Source organism: Lingula anatina, chromosome 3, assembly GCF_051362555.1.
Source record: "Lingula anatina isolate TDL-2025a chromosome 3, LinAna3.0, whole genome shotgun sequence".
NCBI lineage: Eukaryota > Metazoa > Brachiopoda > Lingulata > Lingulida > Lingulidae > Lingula > Lingula anatina.
The window spans coordinates 20702806-20725837 of record NC_141769.1 but is presented as its reverse complement, the minus strand read 5'-3'; the positions used below and the strand labels follow the sequence as shown (position 1 = coordinate 20725837).

The 23032-nt window shown below is 36.6% G+C and overlaps 3 protein-coding genes across 3 annotated transcripts; 2 read left to right on the top strand and 1 right to left on the bottom strand.

Annotated features, from left to right (window-relative positions):
* The first annotated feature begins 17 nt into the window (after nucleotides 1-17).
* Nucleotides 18-16228, top strand: LOC106179492 (heat shock 70 kDa protein 4-like). Its single transcript, XM_013563136.2, has 18 exons — nucleotides 18-327; nucleotides 6027-6225; nucleotides 7389-7511; nucleotides 8004-8103; nucleotides 8626-8759; nucleotides 9192-9436; nucleotides 9811-9887; nucleotides 10136-10391; nucleotides 10738-10880; nucleotides 11178-11317; nucleotides 11716-11826; nucleotides 11976-12020; nucleotides 12276-12428; nucleotides 13473-13598; nucleotides 14069-14176; nucleotides 14522-14641; nucleotides 14955-15116; nucleotides 15348-16228. Exons 1-18 carry the CDS (start codon nucleotides 221-223, stop codon nucleotides 15558-15560), a joined length of 2562 nt encoding a protein of 853 aa, XP_013418590.2. The 5' UTR covers nucleotides 18-220; the 3' UTR covers nucleotides 15561-16228.
* Nucleotides 16173-20326, bottom strand: LOC106151772 (uncharacterized). The gene is made up of 7 exons (XM_013525175.2): nucleotides 20154-20326; nucleotides 19529-19625; nucleotides 19214-19325; nucleotides 18558-18714; nucleotides 18156-18225; nucleotides 17745-17929; nucleotides 16173-17461 (listed from the first exon to the last, which is right to left on the bottom strand). The coding sequence occupies exons 1-7, from the start codon at nucleotides 20194-20196 to the stop codon at nucleotides 17136-17138; spliced, it is 990 nt and encodes a 329-aa protein (XP_013380629.2). The 5' UTR covers nucleotides 20197-20326; the 3' UTR covers nucleotides 16173-17135.
* A 132-nt stretch (nucleotides 20327-20458) lies between these two features.
* On the top strand, nucleotides 20459-22624 carry LOC147763059 (uncharacterized). Its single transcript, XM_087007480.1, has 2 exons — nucleotides 20459-20800; nucleotides 21132-22624. Exon 2 carries the CDS (start codon nucleotides 21186-21188, stop codon nucleotides 22413-22415), a length of 1230 nt encoding a protein of 409 aa, XP_086863606.1. The 5' UTR covers nucleotides 20459-20800; nucleotides 21132-21185; the 3' UTR covers nucleotides 22416-22624.
* Nucleotides 22625-23032: the final 408 nt, after the last annotated feature.

Sequence of the window (23032 nt, the reverse complement as noted above, 5' to 3'; positions counted from 1 at the left end):
CGTAATTCGGATAATTCCGGAACAGATCACGGAAATACCCGAACGTAGCCGGCATGACAAAATTGTGTCAGTAATCCAGAAAATTCCTGAAAGTTCATTAATAGAATTTTAGTGTAAAGATTCACTTTAGCCGGTAATTTAACTGGTGGTTGTGTTGGAAGAAAATTCAAAAGGCTTCTGTTTAACTGGCGTGTCAAAGGAACATTTTATTCGTCACAAAATGGCCTGTGTCGGCTTTGATTTTGGGACATCCTCGTGTTATGTTGCTGTGGCAAGGCAAGGTGGAATTGAAACAATAGCTAATGACTACAGTGAAAGGCGAACACCGTAAGTATTCACTTATGATATCGATCTGTCAGACTGCCCTGCCCTTTGTTCAATAGATTTTCCAAATCGATTTCAAAATTAGTGTTGAGGCGCTACCAGAGAGGTAATATCCCAATTTTCTGAGTGGTGTGCCTATTTTTAGTTTAGAAAGTATTTCATTTTCAGTTTCAGGCTGCATATAGTGTGTGGAAAATGAGGGTCTAACCTTGATCCTGTAGTATTGTTCTTTTAAGATTAAAACGACAAATTATCCTCATATTGGTATAATATGGTGGAATGTTTTAGTTACAAGAAATCCACTGTGATTCTCGGGTGAAATATGAATGTGTTGAGAACTGATAAGGTGTGATGGCTACACCCCCTCATTGTAGCCTACGGCATATCTCACTTTGCTGGGTGATTACACAGTGTTGTTATAATAGAAAAATATTTGGCAGTATTTCAATAATGTAGAAATGCATACTAGTATGAGCTTGTTCATTTCCTGTCAAGTGACCATTTAACAGATTACACACCTATTTTATCTCCTTGAAAGTGATTCTTTTGTCATGCCAAAATGGGCATATGTGCCAAAGTAACTACATCTGGTGATTATCAAGACTGAAAAGCAGCATGTTGATCTGTTCAGCAAAGTTTTATTTCTATACTTACATAAAATAGATTTAAAGGAATCTAAAATATCCAAGTCACTTACTATAGTAAAATTTAAAAAAAAAAAAAAAAAAAAAAAACAGAGATGACATAAGAATGATTTTCAAATGTTACTCCCACATACACATACATTTTTCTTGGCAGGACACGTGTATAGATTTGGTACCAGGTCATTATTTGTACTCGAAACTGTTCTTTTATTCTGGTGGTGAATAACCGCTTTATGATATACCAAGGAGTGATATTCTAAACACACCAAAACAGGTGCATGAACAGGTAGTGTACACTGGTCTTATAAACAGATTAGGCATTTACTAACACTACCTGCAGATCTTGTAGCACTAACACCCATATTAACCACAAAACCCACGAGTAAGCCAATGCGTAATCCGTTTATGAGGCCTGGTACAGTATCAAGGTAATAAGCAAGAAGAGCAGTACTCGGTCTTCTTACTCCTGGAATTTCCTTTGTTGCTTGAAAAACGGAGCTACATTGTTAAAGGGTCATATACAAGCATTTTAATTTAATGTCTTCAAATTTTTTTATCCATTTTAGATCTGAAAGGCATGTTTAAGTTTTCAAATAACTGCTTATTGAATGGATTCCCTTTCTTCAAGATAATACTTGTCAGTGTGCAAAATTAATATTCAAAGATTGCATGTGGCCATTAAGCTGGTTAAAACAAAGTGACAGAGGAAGTTATTTGAACAACTTTATGTATACAGGATATTTCTTAGTTGGTTAACAAGAATGTTGATGCCTTTTGTGTTATGCCAAAACTATATGCTGGTCTGTTAAAGTCCTTGCTTGAGGAAGGTTAATTATTAGGTAATATATCCTTGAGCATGCTTTCTAAAGGTAAATTTCCTAGTTTTCTATATATATCAGTATAATGTGAAACCCAGCAGAAAGCATGCTCTTGGTTGAGCCATTGCCAGAATGTAGAAAATGTTGAAATTATTGTTTTCTGTTGATTTTCGTTTGATTTTAGTTATATTTTATTTTCTTTTGTTATGTCAGAGTTTTTGCCATCTTCCATAGCTAATGTCATAGGGGAGTGTACTTAGAATGCACTAAAAATCTATTAACAGCAAATGTGTGCAAGGATTTTACATTGTCTGCCTGTCGACTGTGACATGCATTCATCATTATAGAAGTTCTGCTGAAAAGGTGGTTAAACCTGGAATATCCATTTATCGTATGCAAATAGCGACAGCCAGTGTCAAATCCGTTCATTTCTGGTAATATGTCATCAGTGGGTTACTCTGTGTGTGTGTGTGTGTGTGTGTGTGTGTGTGTGTGTGTGTGTGTGTAGAGATGTTTTGAAAACGTAGACTGTAATTCTAAACTATTCATAAGCGTAGTATATTATAAGGGCAAAGAATGAAGAAAATGATGAAATGATAATCCAACATTTTGAGTTGCTCTTTTAGGACCATCTAGAACGTTGATAAAAGGGGATGTTTGTCTGAAACGATAAAATGTCACTTTCACACAAAAACAACATTTACAGCCCGTCAAATAAAGCATGGATACTGCATACTTGCAGCAGTGGTAGATAAAAAAGATTCTGGAATCCAGGGTAAATAGGATCTACTGCTGGTCATAAAACTAGTTGATAGCTCTCCAGACATCGTGTAGGTGTGCTGTGGAGGTGAAGACAGGTGTGGCTTCCAGATTACTACATGTTCCTAGGAGGAGGAACATACAACACGCACACACACATAGTTTGTAAATGAGTTCATAGCTTGAGAAGTGAACCATGCCAAGGTTATGAACTATACTATAGGACGTTAATTTAATTTCTAGGAGATGAAATAGTATTGTATGGAATGGTGTATTTCTGCACCTTGCCCACTTTAGTTCGTGGATCGGGTATCTTTATTAGAGAGCTTTCGCACCTGCACGTTTAGGCGAACGACTACGTTTAGGTCATCATAATTTGCTGTCTAGTGACGTGTACACATACGGTTAGAGAGAACATTATCCGCAGCTAGATTGCTACCCGTCAATGAAAAACGGTTTGACAAATCAGCATAATTTCATGAAATGAAGCCTTTCAAAGTTGACCGTTTCTCTACTAAAATCGTATTGGACATTTTAATTTTGCAATATATGTGAAACATTTTGTCTCTGTTATTTGTGTGTATGTTTTTGTTACTATTGAAATATAGGTTATACCCGTAAAAAAGGCATTTCCCACTGACCACAAGGTAGTCAGAACTGGCCTTCCGCACGCGTGACGGATTGTATTATAAGACTGTTAGGTCATCATCTTGTGAGCAGTTTTTACGAGTACACATGCCTTTATAAGTGGTCTATAGACTAGCCGTCTGCACTTGACGTGTAACAAGCAGGATATCCGTCAGGTAAAGGCCGTTTAGTAAGACACTACTAGTAGCTCGATTTTCTCCATAGTTGACAGGAGACATATCCCCTGACTTTTAATGCAAATTTTTATGAAGCCTTGTTTCGAAAGTCACACGGCGTCCTGTTTTGTGTATTTGAATGAATCTGTACTCTGAAATTTTGGGATGAGAAATATTGATTAATATTAATTATATTAGTAACAAAACTGACGCTGCATCAATTGGTGACACTGTTTTTTAGCTTAAAATTGCGACAACATGCCGCCAACTAAGAAGCGCCGAACTGATTCATCAGCAGATTTCGTCAGTTACCTGAAAGACAAGTTGGCCTTCGAGAAAGAACGCTTTGAATTAGAAAACAAAGAGCGAGAAAATAAAATTGGAAAAGACAAACACATGATGGAGATGGTTATATATATGTCTTTGGTTAAAAAGAAAAACTGAATTGACATACTAGGTTCTTGCTGCCTACAACATACACATGGGATGGATCTTTGTTAAATCTTTGTTTTTCTTCAAGATTTCATTTCAATAAAGTTTGCTTGCTGTATGAATTTTAGATTTTACTCTTTAATTTTTCATACGCACAATTTACCCGTGTACAGTTCATGCTAAATAGTTCTCCAGGGTGGGAGGATCTAGCTGAAAGTACCGACTGGTCTGATTGCCATACACACAGGTATGGCAGTTAACCAGAAGACCACCTACCAAGTAGTACTTAGCTACAGGAGACAACAGAACTTTTAAATTCTTTCGAAAGCCCAGGAAGGCAAAGTTTCGCAATAAGTTTCCGAACTCCCACTCGACGCATTCCCGGACAGATGACATTCTCCTATTGAATTCTTCTTCTTCGGCACTCAAATTTGCTCCTCTGAAGGGACTCAACAGATACCTTCTAATGGGGTAAGCCGGATCTCCATAAATTGCGTATGGTAGACCATTCCTATCAGTAAGCTCTCTAGCTTCCATTTGTTCCATCAGTCCACTCAAACGAAGCAGTGCACAATAATGCCTTCGCCCTTCTAGAGGACCATAAAGATGCGCAATCAACCCGCTAGGTATCACTACTGATTGAAATTTCAATGCGTGGATGCGCTTGTGTCCATTGTAACATACACGTTGATTGCGTGTTGGCCTGCTTATAGGACGAACCGTGCCATCCACAAAACCTATGCACCCTTCTCATGTTTTTTATCAGCATAAATTTGAAGTTGTGCAGGACCCAACCACGGATTATCCAGTGTATCCAAACGATGATGATGACTGTCATAGAGTAGACCAACAGTGTGATTGATGATCACGGATAAGGTCGATGCAGGTCGACCAAAAAATCTTTCCAAATCACACGATTTGGGTGCGAAAATATCTTTAAAACCATACATTAGGCAACAAGTCCGCTGCACCTGCATCTGTTACTTACAGTTATCATGTCAGGAAGTCCTAATAACGTTACCAAGCGATATACATCTTCCTTTTCAAAGCGAAAGGCGTTCAAACACTGATCGTTAGTAAGGGTACCGAAATTAAAACTTGGCCATTCAGGGTCATAGGTTATCAGCATTTTCTGAGGTCTATCGCGAAGGAGAGCGTATATCAAATCCTCATCATCGCCTTGAACTGCCATTTGCAGGAGGTCCATGCTGAGGCGTGTGTAGTTTAGGTAATAGATAGACCCCGAGTCAGCGAGGGTAATGTGGCATACACGAGTGCGTAGCACGAGTGGATGTCACATAACCCCCGCTGACGAGGGGTCTATCTTATTTTGACCACGGTCCATAAACAGGTTATAACGCATTCATTCGAGACGTGCGGTTATGCGAGTTACACCACGTCCGAGTCTTTTGTTCTTCACTTGCACCGTGGTCTAAAGTGTGTTTACCCCTGTAATGTTTATCATGCCTATTCGTTCATCACCCGCGTGCAGCAAAAATTACCTAACCTGTCCAATGGCGTATGACCTCATTTAACGTCTCTGCTTACAGCACGGGAAACATGTATCAGCCTACTATACAATTCGACTATCCGTAAAGGCTAACCGGGTCTTTCTGCGAAATCACGAAAAAATAAACGTTGGTCACTTTACGGTTACGGATAGCTAAATGTAGTCGGTCGCCTAAACGTGCAGTTGCGAAAGCTCTCTATTATCCACTTTTAGACTACTTGACCTCCTACATTGTAAGACAGTTTCTTGCAGAGCAATTACTTGACTTAAAGTGTGCATCAGTTTTCAGAGCTTACAATTTAAGGATATCACAGTTTGCAGTATTTTGACCGTTTTGACCTGGATAATGGCCATTTGTAATTATGGTGCACATGCACTGTAGTGTTGCATTCTTTCAGAGGGTTAAGGGGTGCAGATATGCTCTCTCTGATTAGAACTATGCTGCAAGCATCTGATGAATATCATACCTCAGATGTGAGCTTTTTATGCGGAAAAGCGGAATTCTGCATTTTTAAACTTGATTCCAGAGATGATGGTTCCTGAGATTCATCAAGGTTAGGTGTTAATAAATGTTCAGAGGCTTTTTTTGAAACCTAGGCTCATGTCTGATACCAGGCTTAGCATCTTGGCCCTTTCATCACAGAGCTGCAAAAATAACTAAATTGAAATACATTGTCTCATTATTAAAAATAAATGAATTTCTGATGAATACCAAATATATTATTCAAAATTTCAGATCTGTCGTTGCCCTTGGTGAGAAACAGAGATTTCTAGGAGTAGGTGCCAAGAATCAGGAAGCAACAAATGTGAAGAACACAGTATCAGAATTCAAACGCCTTATTGGCAGGAAGTTCAAAGATCCGATGGTGCAGAGAGAAATAAAACACTATCCAAATGAAATAGTGGAAGGTGTAAATGGGTCTGTGGGCATTAAGGTAAGTTGCCAAACTATAACTGGGGACAATGACGTGCTCATTTGTAGTCAAGATCCAACCTCGGGTCTTGGTAGAATTGAGAAAGGCGTGACTAACTAGATTAACCAGTTCAATTCATGCCTAGGGTGACCTTAAGCAATGGATTATAATAAAGATGAGCACAGGTGTGTCTGTTGTTGAAAAAGGTGTTTGGTTAGTATCTTAGTGTTATGACTGCTTGGAAAAAATTATTTTTTAAAAATTGCAAAATTTGGCTTTCTGATGATCACACCTTCCTTTGGAACACTGGAAATTCCCTTAATGCTGTGGATCTTACTTATTATTTTGCTGATGTGTTGTCCTCAAAGTTCAGACTTGAGTCGGACAACATGATCTCAGAAATATCCACTATTCTAGTATGGTGTATGAACCCAGACTATGTCACTCCATGCCTACAAAGCTCTGTCTGATCCTTAAAATAGATAGCTGGCACCAGATATACGCAATAAGGTTTAACACTTACACTTAACCTGGCACAGACAGGAAGATAGTGATGTATGTTACTGTCATCTGCATGTCACTGAAGGACAACCTCCCTTAGTCATTAGCTTTAGCTTTAGCAGGCTTTTAAAGAACACTGCAAATAAGGCAGTGGAAGGGTGAATAAAAACCTACGTCAAACATAAGTTCCTTTTTAATTGCTGAAATTTGATAAAGATGAAAATTGCGCATGTATGTTTGACACATCATTTACAATGAGGGGAAGGTATACAAGATAATATCAAACTAGTCAGAAACTTGCAGTGGTTTGCCACAAACATTGATGTCAGACCTAGTCTTAATGCTAGTTGGGGTCAAGTTGCATAGTTCAAGCTGATGAAGATGTATTTTCTGTAAATGGCATGTGATAATGTGACAGATGATCATATAAGATATATGCCTCTCTGGGACATTGAAATCTAGCTGATATTTCATTCAACAGATGGAATAGTTGTAGACCATTGATATGTATGCGAATGTTAAAACCTATTTTATTTCAAATTAATTTTGTAAAATTGATAGCCATATCTGCAAATTTAATGTCTTTGTTACTAAAAGTGTTTATTTTTGGACCTTAAGTTAGACAAACATTTTAATGAATTTCATTGAGCCAAATAAGGACTTGAATGATGTTTTTTTTTCAGGCACGTTACTTAGGAGAGCAGCATGTTTTCACAGCAGAGCAGTTGGGTGGTATGATGCTGACCAAGCTTAAACAGACAGCAGAGCACGGAATGGGTACCAAAGTAGTGGACTGTGTTATTTCGGTGAGTGCTTTGTGATCAGGCATGCACGCACACACAGGTTCATGCACACATTCTAATCTTCGTATACAGCAGATGCTGTCTTGCCACTTGTCTACCATGCTTTATAAAGGTTTGAAAGTTCTGCAGTCTTCGCAGACAGGTTCTTTATTTTAAACCTAGAATAATAACAAGACTGCAGAGAAGGTTGACCTAATGTCAATGTGAACACGACTGAATATAGCAGGATGTGGTTGTAGCATGAGTGTCACTTCCACGCGGTAGAAATGGTATCTATTCTCTCCAATTTAACATGCATTGGGTGAAAGTTTTCAGTACTATGCCCGTTTTAAGGATTTTTATTCTGCATTTTGACTGTTTTATATACCAAATTATATCTGTCTTAGAATTTCCACTTTTAGTATTACAAATGTACTGTCCAACTTTCATTTGCAAATAATGATTATTTAATAATAATTAAATTTCTGCTTGATTAATAATTGTTCTTATTTATAGGTGCCAAGTTTCTACACTGATGCCGAGAGGAGAGCTATGATTGATGTGGCCAAGATGGCTGACCTAAACTGCCTGAGGATTATGAATGACACTACTGCAGGTTTGTCTTGCATGTTTGTGTGCATGCACGTGTATGTGAACGCATGCACATAAGCATGTTTATTGTAATGTTTAAACTATTTCCAATTTCTTCATTGAATCAGAATGAATCTTAAGAATGGCTTTTATGTGTACACAAATTCTGAGACTGATTTTCCCAGAGAATGCATATTTCAACCCACTGCTGCTGATACACTATACACCAGGGTGGATATTTCATATGCTATATTCATGTTATGTGGCTCTTAGCATGGATGTCTGTCTACTGTGGCATTCTTGTCTCTCAACCACTTTACACAGTTTTTATAAGATAATCAATGTATTATTAATAATAATGGCTGAAAGTTTCCACAAATCAATGAATTTAACATTTAAAGAGTATATATATTTTTATTGTCACACACAGTGTTATTGCTTACAACTTTTTCCTCAACCTTTGATGTTGTATCTCTGTGTGGATATTCTTTTAAACTCCAACCATGTAAAAGATTATTGTATTCAGTGAGTTCGTACTTTGTTCTAGCTGCCCTGGCGTATGGCATCTACAAACAGGATTTGCCAGAGGAAGAGGCCAAGCCACGGAATGTCGTCATAATCGACATGGGTTATTCCTCCCTACAGATCTCTGTCTGTGCTTTCAACAAAGGAAAACTAAAGGTATGCTTGCTGTGATGCACTCACCCCAGCTGGCCCAGTGCTAGCATTCCTAATGTTTTTTTGGTTGTTTGTAAATGGGTAACACAAAATTCGTCTTTGATGAAGATTTGAGGAGTAATGTTTGTTTTCACAAGAAAAAGCTAGGTCCTTGAATGGTTTTAATCTGCATTTTTGTATGGTATGTGCAGTTTTTTTGTGATGAAACATTTTTTTTTATTATTCTGCAAAAAGACATTTTTTGCTCTTCATTTCTAATTGTTATTGGTAAGTTATTGTTTGAAGAATAAAATGACGTTTCATAAAATTCAGTTGCAATAAAACTGTTCATACATGAGTTCAACATAGTGAAGCATTCAATTATAGACAATACCCGTTCATCATATGATCTTTGTTCAACTTCATTTATTTTTTTATGTGGTCACCTTTTTCCAGGTATTAGCAACAGCTTGCGATGCTTTCTTAGGTGGCAGGGACCTGGACAGACTTCTTGTGGATCACTTTGCTGCAGAGTTCAAGGAAAAGTACAAGATAGATGTGAAGAGTAACGTGCGGGCCATGGTTCGCCTGAAGACTGCCTGTGAGAGACTGAAGAAGTTGATGAGCAGTAACACGGAGGAGCTGCCAATGAACATAGAGTGTATCATGGATGATAAAGATGTCAGCGGGAGAATGAAACGGTAAACTACTGAAATGGCAACTTTGTTCTAGGCTAATACTAGCACAGAAAACTTTTTCCAAATGCTAGTCATGTATTGATATTAGCAGTGTGGGTGCCTGTTATTTTTGATGCTTTGCTGACTTTTAGCAGGTAGTTTAACATGTCTTCTGTTAAAGAAAAAAAATAAGAAGTAGTTTGTTGTTTATATATAACTTTATGCCTTGAGAATGGTTAAAAAAAAGGCCAAAATGTGGTTAATATGAAAAATTGACCACAGGATAAAGTTTAAGGACATAATTCAAGTTGTCCACTTATTTGTCTGCTTTCTTGAAAAGTGAAACAGGAAATGTTCCAAAGGTCCAGCATTTATATTCTTTTTTTGTTTTAATTCAGAGCTAAACTTGAAGAGTTAGCAGCCCCACTAGTAGCAAGAATTGAGACAGTGATGAGACAGGCGCTACAGTTATCAGGTAGTAATCAAACTAATATATTCATTTACTCATTTAGTTCCTGCTTTTTCATCAAAAAATAAAGTGAAGGTAAAAAAAGAAAAGATTTTCAAGTTTGATTTTAAAGTTTGAGACTTGAAGCAAGCAAAAGATGCCATTTTGTACTTTTCTCTTTTTTGTCCCATCTTATGCTTTGCACATAACATTAGAATTGTGTCACTTTAAAAAAATGATGGAGATCATTTAACTTTGCCTCTTATATTTTCCAGGGCTGAAAACCAGTGATTTATATTCAGTAGAGATCATAGGCGGGTCATCCCGCGTGCCAATAGTGAAAGAGACTGTGAAGAAAGTGTATGGTCTTGAAGCCAGCACAACGCTGAATGCAGACGAGGCAGTGTCGCGTGGGTGCGCCCTGCAGTGCGCTATACTAAGCCCTACCTTCCGTGTACGCGACTTCTCAGTGACAGACGCCCAGCCTTATCCAATCAAATTAGTCTGGCAGGGTGTAATGGAAGATGAGAGGTGAGCTTGAACTAACTTTTCTGTATTATTATTATTGTTAGTTACTGAAACAAAGAGGTGTAATGTTTTAACAGGCCGGTTTGAATAATTTGAAAGATTTTTTTAAAATAATTTTGAATGTGGGTTTCTGGTGAAAAGGAACCTTGCAAAGTTTTATTCAGGGACTTCTTAAAGTATGTCAGACTGGCTGTAGTGATGCAAGCCTGACATTGGCACTGGAAACAGAGAGTCCTCAGAATTAAATTGCTTTATGATAGTTACATATTTGTTTGCAAGTATTCAGAAAAGTCCAGAAAAAATAGACCAGTCCTTGTTAAATGGATGTTGTAATGCTTTTTTATTCCAGTGAGGTCAATGAGATGGAAGTCTTTCCAATGTTTCACGCCATCCCCTTCACCAAAATGCTGACATTTTACAGACGAGATGCGTTCACACTAGAGGCTCAGTATGGGGCCAGCACCGCCCTGCCTTACCCCACAGATACCTTAGGTACGGGCTTGACTGCAGACTTTTTTTTTAATTTATTGTTTGATTATTTAATTTATTGCACCATGTGAATTTAGCTAAGATCATATTTAGGGGAAAAAAGTACTACATGCTGTGTAGGAATTGTCTTACTAATTGGAATAGTTTCTGTGGAAACCATATTTATAAGATAAGATATCCATCCCTTTAGGGGTAAAATGGACTAGATACCACAGTTTTACCACTAGATGTGATCTTTTAACTTAAATGCAGGAGTAGTCTGTTGACTCGATTAATCTTCAAAGTCTGTTTCACTGATAGGTAGTTTTACCATCAAAGACGTCAAACCTCAGCCAAATGGAGAAAGTGCCAAGGTCAAGGTGAAGGTCAGAGTGGATATTCATGGCATCTTCAAGATTACCAGTGCCACAACCACAGAGAAAATAGAAAATACATCACAGGTGAGGAATTGTCACGAGATGGCTTATTGTATATGGTATAATACAGTCCATGCTTTATGTTATTAATATAAAATGTGATGTGATTTATGAGAAATGAACAGAAGTCTTTTCAGTTGTAGATATTTTTTTACGACATGCTCTTTGTTGTATAGTAGGGTTTAGCATAGTGTAATAAAATGTTTTCAACATGAAAGTCCTTTTTCTGTAAAATATCTCATGATCAAGTGTTGAATGTTTTTGCTGATTCCATCGTTGAATAAATACTTCAAAAACAAAATGAACAAAACAATTGAACATTTTTGATAGACTTATGATTTTTGCCAAAAAATGTTTTATACTTAATTTGAAATTCCTAGATAAACTGTAGATAACTAAGTATGTTTGTTGAAATGATGTAGGAAGAGCCCATGGAGGTTGATGAAAAGGTAGAGACAGTGCAAAATGGCCCTAAAGAAGGAGAATCTAGTCCTGCAGGTGGAGAGGCAAAACCAACAGAAAATGCTGAAGAGGTAGGAATACTGGACACAGTAAATTTCAGCAAAGTGTACGTTAAGATATTTGAAAAGTACACTAGTTTCAAATGTAGCTCATGTTTGCTGTCATAATTGATATTCCGCACCCAGTGTAACAAAAAGTTAATTGTACGTTTTTGTTTCAGACTCCAATGCAAACGGATCAACCTAGTGAAGGTCAAGTTAAAGAGGTAAAAAGTCTATTTTGTACATTCTGCAGGTATTGGTGATGATTGCCATATCACCTTTCAAAGGCTATCATGTTTTTAAATTTATTTCAGTGGAATTACTTAGGCAAGAGCTTTGATGAAGTAATGCTTGCTGTTTTAAAATTATTATAGCTTTCAGAAAAAAGGACAAATTTTATTAGGGTCTAATTGCATATTTGAATCTAGGTCATAATATAAAAGAAAGATGGAATAAACAGTAAATAATTCCTATTGCAGGATGAAGAGAAGAAAGAAGAGAAGGATGAGAAGAAAGATGATAAAAAAGAAGCAAAGAAGAACAAAGTGAAAGTTAAAACGATAGACCTGTCAGTTGACTCTAATGTGCCGGGATTGGATAAAAATACTCTGAATTTGATGATAGAAGAGGAGGTAGGGTACATGGTGTTTTGTTATTGAATTGAAAACTGAAAACAAACATGGTTTGAAGTCATGTCATAAGAACCAGTGATGCAGTAGTAGTTTTATACTTTGAATAACCTTTAAATAGATTTCATTCAATACATGAGTGGAAGTAAAATTACTTGCTGGACACTCTCATACAGATAGTATAAGGCTTCGTTCACATGGAAAGTCTATTTTCTAAAAATCTATTTTCTATTCGCGGTATATCTTGTGATCACGGTCTGCGGCCTGAATATCCCGCGGCGTAATTACTGGCAGCGCGAGCCAGTTACTTCCAAAACTGTAATTAATTCTCAGCTATGCTCGGAGGAGATTCTGATACCTTGACGCTTGCGCAGTAGGAAGTTAGTGGTGGTCGCGGTTGCTTTGAAAAAGGTGTTTGTCGATTTTGTGCAACAACAAGACGAAGAAGATGAAGAAGCTATACACACGACAGATACGAGTGCAACCGTCATGATCCGATGGCAAGCGATGCGGCAACGGAGGATGAGATTTTATAGAATGCGAGCACAGCAGGGAATTAATTACAGCTTTGTATAAGTAACTGGCTCGCGCTGCCAGTAATTACGCTGCGGGATATTCAGGGCACAGACCGTGATCATGAGATGCCGCGAATAGAAAATAGATTTTTAGAAAATGGACTTTCCATGTGAACGAAGCCTAAGCTTTGATGTTTTTCCCTATCTCATAGACTTCCTCGGGGAACTGAACTAATTGTCACTGTTCCTGTTTGTTCAGTCTCTGATCTAACTTCCATTCTTTAATTGGATGAAACTACAACAGGATGAATTGAAATCTATTAATTTGAAATTGGTTTTTATGTTTTAAATATGGTTTGTATGAAAATACAAGATTGAATTTTAGTTACTATGAATTCATCTTGTCAATTTTAGTTATTATGAAAGAATGCTGATTTTTTAAATGAATCATTAACTGGTTAAGGACCATTTGCTTTGAATATTAGAAAAACAGAATATTAAAGCATGATAGTAAACATTATTATTTTTCTAGGCTAAAATGATCATGAGTGACAAACTTGAGAAAGAACGTGCTGATGCCAAAAACTCTGTAGAGGAATATGTCTATGAAATGAGGGATAAGATTTCTGGCCCACTGGAAGAATTCCTCACGGAGAAGGTAATGCATTGTGGAAAGTCTTGGTACTTTTGATAATATATAATCTGTCGTGCATTAGTGTGTTTTTTTGTTTTATACATAAAGTTTGAGGGTGTGGTTGTGATTTTAGGTGCAACTCTATGGTACTGGTCTGATAAATTCATTTAGTGTATTTCATTTTCTGTTTTGTTCTGAATCTAATTTTTTAAAGACCAATTTTATTCCAGAAAGTGATATCTTTGTATAAAGGTTGAATACTCTTGAAAGAGAAGAAAACTTACTGTATCTTATGATCTTATGCAGTCGTAGCTTCAAGTAATTCAATAATTTTTTATTGATGTATAATGTTGTGCATTTTAACTAGACAAATGAAGTACATTTCAAAGACAAATTTTCAAAATGATTTAAAACATAAAGAAGTGTGAGCTAATATCCTAGAGAAAATTGTGGTTGGCAGTGCAGTTTTGTCATGATATCTATCCATGTTTCAGGACCGTGAACAGTTCTCTAAGATTTTGACGGAGACAGAGGATTGGCTGTATGAAGATGGGGAAGACTGCAAGAAATCCGTGTACATAGATAAACTAGCTGAATTAAAGGTATTAAATGACTTGGATTATTGGGTCACATAAGAAGGGAAAAAGAGATGTAGTTTGATTCTGTGAAGTTTCTGTGATCATTATCCTTGCAAGTACAAAGAATCAAATTTTTTATGAGAAACTTATTTTTATAAAAAAATTATTATATGCAAATTGATTATAGTAGCATAAAGAATCGGATTTTTTATGAGAAATTCATTTCTTAAAAAATTGTATTACATGAAAATTGATTCGACTATACTAAACTGAGTACTGTAAGTGCTGAGTTTCAGCTGTTTCTTCCTTGATTAATTTGGTTGAGTAAATTGTTGTGTAACTGGGGATTATTTTCTGACGTATCTGCAGAAACTTGGTGACCCTCCAGGGAAGAGATTCCGTGAGTTTAATGAAAGGCCTCAGGCATTTGAACAGCTTGGTGGAGCGCTGCAGTTAATCCGCAAGGCTTTGGATCAATACAATGCCAAGGTAATTACTGCTCATTTATATGTTCATCTCTCTTTATTGATTCAACAGCAATCATGTTATTGAAAAAATAATGATTAAAAAATGAACAAAAAGAAGAAAAAATATATTTTGAGGCTAAATTTTAACAGTGTCTGGAATTGAAGATGTATTTTGATTATTGTAGTGATGAAAACCTAGATATTTGAAAGAGGAGTCCCCCAGTTTTTTTACCATTTTTTGACTGTTCATAAAAAATCCAGCAACTTCCTAAACTTGCTCATAATCAAGAGTTAAAGGAAATTAAAAGATCAAATGTTGACTGATTCTGTTTTAGGATGAGAAGTATGAGCATATTGAGGCCTCTGAGATGAAGAAAGTGGAGAAATGCCTCAAGGAAAAACAGGATTGGTTTGACAAACAGTTCAATCTCAGCTCACAGCTACCTAAACACAAAGATCCAGCGGTATTAGCATCTCAGATAAACTCTGAAAAAGAGGTATGTAGCATCAGAATAACATTTTTAGTAATATTACAACATAAATAGATTTTTTTTTTTTTTTATTATTAGTAATGATTGAAATTTTTAATAATCTCGGATTATACTTGATGTGCAGGTTATGTTGGGAAGCTTCTTTGTTAAATTCAAATCCCCTCTCATCAAAGATATGTCTGTTTGGTCAATTGCTGAATGCACATGTATTACATAAAAGCATTTTCCTCTTTTCAGGCACTGCATAGACTGTGTTTCCCAATATTAAATAAACCCAAGCCAAAGCCTAAAGAAGAGCCCCCAAAAGATGACAAGAAAGATGAAAAGACAGCAGACGCTGCAGCTGGCGAGCAGACGGCTGCTGGGGAGGGAGATGGACAGAAAAGTGGAGAACAGAATGAGCAGCAGCCACCTTCAGAAGCTAGCACAGCAGAGATGGAACTAGATTGATACTAACTTCTCTTAGTAATTACATCACCTGAACTGGAATGTGGATCATTTTTCTTTAAAGACAGACTGGAAAATGTAAACTGCAGAACATAAATATGGAAAATTGCTGTAAATTCATAAACAGTGAACCCAGTTGGCAGGGAATATTCCAATTGAAAGATCTTATGCATGATGACTGACATGATTATTGGTCAGTTGAATTCTTTTTTTTCACTGATTTGCTGTCTTACAACAGTATTCTTTTCAGTGATTTGTCATTAGCTGCAACAGTTTCCTTGTAAATGATCTTGAAATATAGTCAAGGGATGTGTATACTCTGGATGCTTCAATCTAGACCACTCAGTAAATAATTAAAGCAATTTAATCACCAGTGATTGACTGGTAAATGAACAAAATAGGCCCATTCTCTGTTGATCTCTCCCCACATGTGCGAACTATTCAATAAATAATTTAATGTGCAGTACAAACATTCTATTTAATAACAATACCTGTCATACAACTGGGTATATTTCTCTCTAAATTACAGGTTGCAAATGCAATGTGAAAGCCGTCATAATAGTCTAAACAGTGAAAATTGACTGCTTTTGGTGTAGAGATAATTCTTAAGCAGTGTAATTTATTAACTTTTATATGTCATCAAAAGAATCATAAAGTCTGTATATCAGAAAGTTTGTTTGTTTCTTCTTTTCCAACCATCATTATTTGTAAAAATAAGTTGTATTTCCACAATCATTAAAACGGAAATAACTGTTTAAGTTAGCATGAAAACTTCGGCTGCTCTGAAATCTTAGTTTGAGTGAAACATTTGTGCTGTCAATGTTTCAAGTCAATTATACACAAACATCAACTGTAATATTGCCATGTATATACTGTGACAGTCATGTACATAACAAGGCCATACATTCTGATGGCCAGCTGGTCACAGGTGCTTACTCTGCTTCAGGGGAGTTTTCAAGTTATTTAAAAAAGCTAAAAAGGCTGTTCAAAAACGAAAAATGGCTGTAAATTTCAACGTTGTAGTACTTGTTATTAGCCTCGACAGTGTTACAGTGCTGTGTTTCAGTTGTTAATAAAGAGAACAGTTGGTAATTACAAGTATGCATGTATTCTTACATTTTTTCATTCTATTTTTTTTTCATCAAATTGGATATTAATTAACCGATTGTCAAATGTTAATTTTCGCTTGCAAACACAGAAATAATACTTGCCATAATGTTTTAACTGAGACAAAAACACTTATAAAATTAAAATTCCATTAAGATGAAAAACCTGCATCTTAGCTCTGGCATAAAACAACTACAAAAAATGTACTCAATATTTCTCGAGAGCTGCCTCTGAATTTTTGCACTCCACTTATGAAAAAAATCTTAAGAACGCAGACAAGAGAACAGTCAGGTGCATTATACTTGGCACACTGTTCAACCAAGTTCTGCGACATGGAGTGTGGTCTTGTTTACTGCCTTAAACAGGGCAAAAACAGTAGACCTTCCTCTGCTTGCAGACATGCTGTGTTTGTGAGCATGTGATTTACTGGGTAAATGGTGCACTGCGGTAACGCGATAGATGTAAGGTCTACTACCTCTCGCTCTGAGTTGGAATTGGTGGGAGAGGGCTTCCTTGTGATCCCAATCTTGATCCAGAGCGACTAGTTGGTGACACTGGGTGAGCTAATGGTGACCTTGACCCAGATACTCCTGTTGATGACCTTGAGCCTGTGGATAGTGCACTTGGAATTCTGCTATCAGACATGTTAGATGCCCTTGAGCTAGCCAACTCTGGTATTGCAGACTGGCAGCGGATTGCTTCAAGTTCTACATTATGAAGTTTGTGTTCTTTAAGTGTGTCTTCAAGACGCTGCTGTGATCTTAACAACATATCTGAGGTGAGTGTTTTGAAGACACCTGGAATAAGATGAAATACCTATTTATATCAACATAACATTTCTTTCTTAAGGCATATGAGCCTTTTAATTATCCCTTTGGCATAATGACTTTATAAAAACAGTTTGACTTAGTAAACAGCCACATCAGAGATAATTTTTTTTTGCACTCAATAAATACCTACATATTTCAAGCCTTTAAGGGCAAAAAGTATAATTTTTTCCCCACATAAAATCACAAACCAAACCTATCGGCAAAAAAACTGAAGCAGCTTCTCTATTTCATAATGTTCACATAAAATAACCTTTGATTTGCTCTATGGTGTGTTCAACATCAGCAGCAGCATCAACATTGTTTTCTTCTTCTTCCTCCTCTTCCTCTTCCTCCTCATCACTGGATATAACATAACCCACAGCCCTCTTCTCAGATGTCCTGACCTCCACTCCATCCAGCTGGCGCAGTTTGGGCAGTTCTTTTATCAACCGAGGCCTGGTGTTGTAATACAGACAGGCATGGTTTCAAAAGTCAGCATAACTTTTTATTATAATAGTAGTCTCACACGTGTAAAAAAATATCTAAATCCTTCAAAAAAGGAAAGAAGCAAATAACTTATCAATTAAATATTATATTAATGTGATGTGGTTGTACTGACTTCCAGAAACAGTACTCTGTAATTTCTCAAGTTGTCTATTACCAGTGACAGCAGTACACATACCTGTAGCCATCTTCTGAGGTACATTGGTTCTCTTTTAGGGACAGGATTATCAAGGACTGCGGTAATTCCTCTAGAAGTGATAAAATAATTCCTTTGTCAAAGATTTTAAGCAAGTTATTCAAATGCATTGTAAATGTGCTTGATAATAGAGTTTTCCTTTGTACATCATAACATTACCATAAATTCATAAATTATGCTCCCTGTCTTAAAACTAGGACCATGAAATATTTCCGAGTTCCTAGCTCACAACTAAATTTCAAATGGACTGAACTGTTTTCACTTATATCTAGGTGCATCTTTCTTAAGATATTTCTCTGTAACAAGTACATGCAATATGTACTCTGTTTACAGATAGTCCCAGCCACAGCCAGACTATGTTACAATAGTTAGGGGGTGACGTACCTACATCCAGGGTCTCTATCAAGTTTTCAGACAGATCAAGAAATGCCAGCTTTGGCAAACACATCAGATTTTCTATTGTCCTGATCTTATTTCCAGCTAAAGTGAGGAAACGCAGAGAATGGAGACAATCAAGGTTCTCAATTCTCTTGATTTTGTTCTGAAAACAAAAATCATTATGAATCAAAATTATATTGAAAGAAAAACACAGCTCACCTTAAGAAAAGTCAGTGGCAACATGGTATGAATTAAAAAAGTCATTAGCTTCTCATAGTGAGCAGGTTAAGGATGGAATGTAAATTATGGAAAAGTTTTCAGTAATTAACATAGCTCTACAAGTACAGAGTGAGTTCTTTGTGTTCCTTTTGCCAGAATGATCAATCGTTAGGCTACTTTCAACTACAATAGCAAATCTTTGCAAATGAAAAAAATTTAATCTAGAAATGATAAAGTGTATGTTTAACTATAGAAAATGTCACCCCATTCAAATAACTTGCTAGGAGCTACTGTTGTCTAAGTATTTTCTACTGCAAAATTAATTCAACAAAAAGGAGGGATTTTTTTCCTCAAAAAGCAAACATGAAAGAAATGGAATCCACTGTCTTTTTTACTTTCTTCCAAATAAAGTTTGCTTCATGTAAATATTGTTATAATCCTACCTGCTGCAGATAGACGTTGGTGACAGACTTCCCCAGAAGTTCTAGACCATCAATGTCTCCAATATTCTCTCTGTCTAACCTCAGATGGGTGATTTTGTTTAGTGACTCCACACTGAAAGGCAAAATGCATAATTTGTCTGAAGTCTCATTCTTATCAGTTCCATTCATCAAGTGCTTTTAATAATTTTTTTACTAGTACCCTAGTACATTACAATGTGCTGCTCTATTCATTAATATACCAGAAAGCTTCAGTGTTTTCAACAATGCACTCAGATGCTGACTATTTCCAAGTGCACTGTGTACCACTGTGCTTACATGAGGTCCTGTGGCCAGTCAGCAGCTTCAGGCGGCAGGTGTCTCCTGACAATCATGTGCAGTGACAGTCGCTGTGGTCGCACCTCAGGCTCAGGCTCTGTGGGAAGAGAAAACATTGAATTTCATTCCAATTATTCCATTAACTTCTTCAGAGACATCAAGTTAAACTGGTCACTGTGCAATTAGTGTGATCGCAGCAATCAAGTCATTTTCTTGTGTTGCATAATTATATCATTCATGTTTACTAGTACTATGGACATATCAAATACATTTTTATTGATAGACTAATTTTAAAAATAAAGAAATAAAAAAAAACGTCCAAGCTTTCTGCTTATACTCCTTCAACAGGGGCAATCAATTTATAAATTGATCTTTACATGTACTGCACAGAGCCAATTAAAAATCCATTTGTTAAACTATATTAAATACAATGGGGCATGTATAAACGGTATACTAGTATCAGAGTCAAATATTTTGAGGCCTAAAGACTGATCTTTCTCAGTTTTGTCTTTTCACATATCTTCGGCCATCTAATTTTATGAGAGAGAGAGAGAGAGAGAGAGAGAGAGAGAGAGAGAGAGAGAGAGAGAGAGAGAGAGAGAGAGAGAGAGAGAGAGAGAGAGACCTTGTTTTCCCATGTATTCTTCAAAGTCATCTTCTACATTCATATTGGCCCGCTTTTCTTTTATATTTCTCGGAGAACTGCTGTAACTGTTTACCTTAGATTCAAAATGGCCGGATGGGACTTCACCTGTACAAGATAAGACCCATCCAAGGTTTCAATGACGTCCCAAGAACGGGAGGCGTGTATGCACGATCATTTGGCGGATATAAGAAGCACCGGTGACTTAACATTGAAGAAAACAATTGGAGAAACTGATGATAGATATGGGTCAGAGTGGGGCATTTAAATTTTGTTAACATGGACGAATCTATAGAGCGAACTAATTATGACGTCATCATTTTTCCCGCGTGTCCTAGCGTCGCCATATTGGTAGTCGGAAGCAACATAGCGGTAGCACCGGTCGATTTTCACTATTTGCTTTAAAATGCCGACGATGTGTGCCGTATATGGCTGTTCAAACAAACATGGTGCTAACAAGGAAAACAACAGGTCATACTATAGGCTGCCAAAAGTCATTGCCAATCAAGGGGACAGGACAAAAGAACTCTCACTTGCGAGACGTGTAAAATGGCTTGCGAATATTGGGAGAGCAGATATCAAGGAATCAAGCTACAAACACATTCGTGTTTGTTCGGATCACTTTATGGGTAAGTTATATGTGAAGCAATGTAGTTATGTTTATATTTGATCGTTTCTTTTAAGTATTTTGTGTGATATGTACTTGCTGTTTCAAGTATAATTGACAAGTGCATAGTACGCCATTTTTGCTTTTTATTTCCGCATGCAGATCAATTTTGCATTGATTAATAGCCTTAATTGGAAATAATCATGGTGAAAATTGATTATTGCTTGTAATTACCAGTAAAAAAATCAGAAAACAAAAATCATTTCACGTTTTCAGTACACAAATATTCTTTCATGGGTTCAGTATATGACATGTGTATTATCTTTTTTCCCATAGATATTTTTGTCTTCTAGATAAACCAGCTGCTTGTATGACCATCTGAATCCTGACTGGGTCCAACCGTTAACATGGGTAGAACTTCTCCAAGTGACAGCATGCTATCTGGGTCTGCCTCTGACAGATACACTCGGTCAGTCCAGAGATCTGTGAAGCGGAAGAGGCAAGATGCAGCCGAAACATTACTGTCATTGCAAAGTGCCCCTGAACTTGACACACCAGAAGACCCACAAGAAGACCCGCAAGAAGACCTTCATGAAGACCCCTTGCCAGCTGAGACGGGAACAGCTTGTCAAACAGATGATGACATGAAGTTATATGATGCCAAAGATGCTGAAATATATAGACTACGAAAAGAAAACGAAGAACTGAAACAAATTAATGAGAAATGTACATTCGACATGGCTTTTTTTGAAAATGATGATGTGTTGGTTAGATATTACACTGGGCTGCAAAATTACCATATTCTCAAGTGTTTATTTGATTACGTTGAACCAGATATTATTATTCAATGCAAAAGTATACTAAACAAATTTCAGCAGTTGATCTTGGTGCTCATGAAGTTGAGATTAAATCTGGGCAACAAAGACTTGGCTGTAAGATTTGGCATATCTGATTCAACAGGTTCTAGAATATTTCAGAATGTCTTGAGTGTTTTGTATGCTTGTTCACTGCCTCTCATTTATTGGCCAGAAAGAGAGCAACTTCAAAAAACAATGCCCATGAGTTTTCGTGAACATTTTGACACTAAAGTTGCTGTTATTGTAGATTGCTTTGAAATTCCAATGGAATGTCCATCCAATCTTAAAGCCAGAAATGAGACCTGGTCTGCTTATAAACACAGCAATACAGCAAAGTTTTTGATAGGTATCACTCCGCAGGGTGTTGTCAGCTTTATATCAGATGGCTATGGAGGCAGGGCTAGTGATAAGCACATAACAGAAACTTGTGGTTTACTCAATAAACTTTTGCCTGGTGATGTAGTCTTAGCAGATCGGGGGTTTGATATACAGGATAGTGTGGGTAGCATGTGTGCAAAATTGTACATTCCCGCCTTTACCAAGGGCAAACCACAGTTAGGAGCACACGATGTTGAGCAAACAAGGAGAATAGCAAATAGTAGAATTCATGTTGAACGTGTCATAGGAGTTGTTCGTCAGAAGTATACTATATTACAATCAAGGTTACCTATTGATTATTTTTCAGCAACAAAGAATGATGCTGTTCTTACAATTGACAAAATAGTTGTAGTCTGCTGTGCACTAACAAATCTATGTGATTCTGTTGTACCATTTGATTAAAAGAAATTGTAAGGAACTTAAAATATTGTTAATTTTAAGAAAGCATATATAGTGTTATTCATTTTTGTAATCTCAAATTGATATACAATCGAAAGTCATTTTGCAGCACTTTAGAATTATGTGAAAATCATTGGATGTATTTGCATCCGCTACTCAAATGTTTAAACTTGGGTATGTGTCATGAGATCAAATAAAATTTGTGAACAACATATTTCTATTCATTCATTCATTTATTACCATCATCATTTTAATATTTCTTTTTGCAGACACCTGGGTATTGCAGAACATAAATACATAATGGGATTGTACATACTGCACTTATTACAGAAATGGCAAATTAAATTTTATTATTCCCTTGAGCATCAGTGGAGATGTTGGTATATACCCATTTCTCATTAAATTTTACATATAACTTCATAAAACTTAAAATTAAACAGTTCAGCTGTATATAAGACAAGTAACATGGCAAATCAATCATAAAATCTACAGGAAGGGCTCGAGTCTGACACTATGGCAAGCAGTAATAAAAAAAATGTAGCAGTCCCAGCACCAAAATTACAACTTAACGAACTAAAGCAAATACCTTTCTTACAAATGTAAAAGGACAGGAAAATGCA

What these genes read in the sequence shown, in the direction of transcription:
- LOC106179492 (XM_013563136.2), top strand. Translation starts at nt 221, where the DNA reads ATGGCCTGTGTCGGCTTTGATTTTGGGACATCCTCGTGTTATGTTGCT. An exon ending in TACAGTGAAAGGCGAACACC is followed by an intron (nt 328 to 6,026) that starts GTAAGTATTCAC and finishes TCAAAATTTCAG; the next exon opens with ATCTGTCGTTGCCCTTGGTG. An exon ending in TATGAATGACACTACTGCAG is followed by an intron (nt 8,104 to 8,625) that starts GTTTGTCTTGCA and finishes ACTTTGTTCTAG; the next exon opens with CTGCCCTGGCGTATGGCATC.
- LOC106151772 (XM_013525175.2), bottom strand. Translation starts at nt 20,196, where the DNA reads ATGAATGTAGAAGATGACTTTGAAGAATACATGGGAAAACAAG. An exon ending in ACCTCAGAAGATGGCTACAG is followed by an intron (nt 17,930 to 18,155) that starts GTATGTGTACTG and finishes TTACAACACCAG; the next exon opens with GCCTCGGTTGATAAAAGAAC. An exon ending in CACCATAGAGCAAATCAAAG is followed by an intron (nt 17,462 to 17,744) that starts GTTATTTTATGT and finishes ATCTTATTCCAG; the next exon opens with GTGTCTTCAAAACACTCACC.
- LOC147763059 (XM_087007480.1), top strand. Translation starts at nt 21,186, where the DNA reads ATGGGTAGAACTTCTCCAAGTGACAGCATGCTATCTGGGTCTGCCTCT.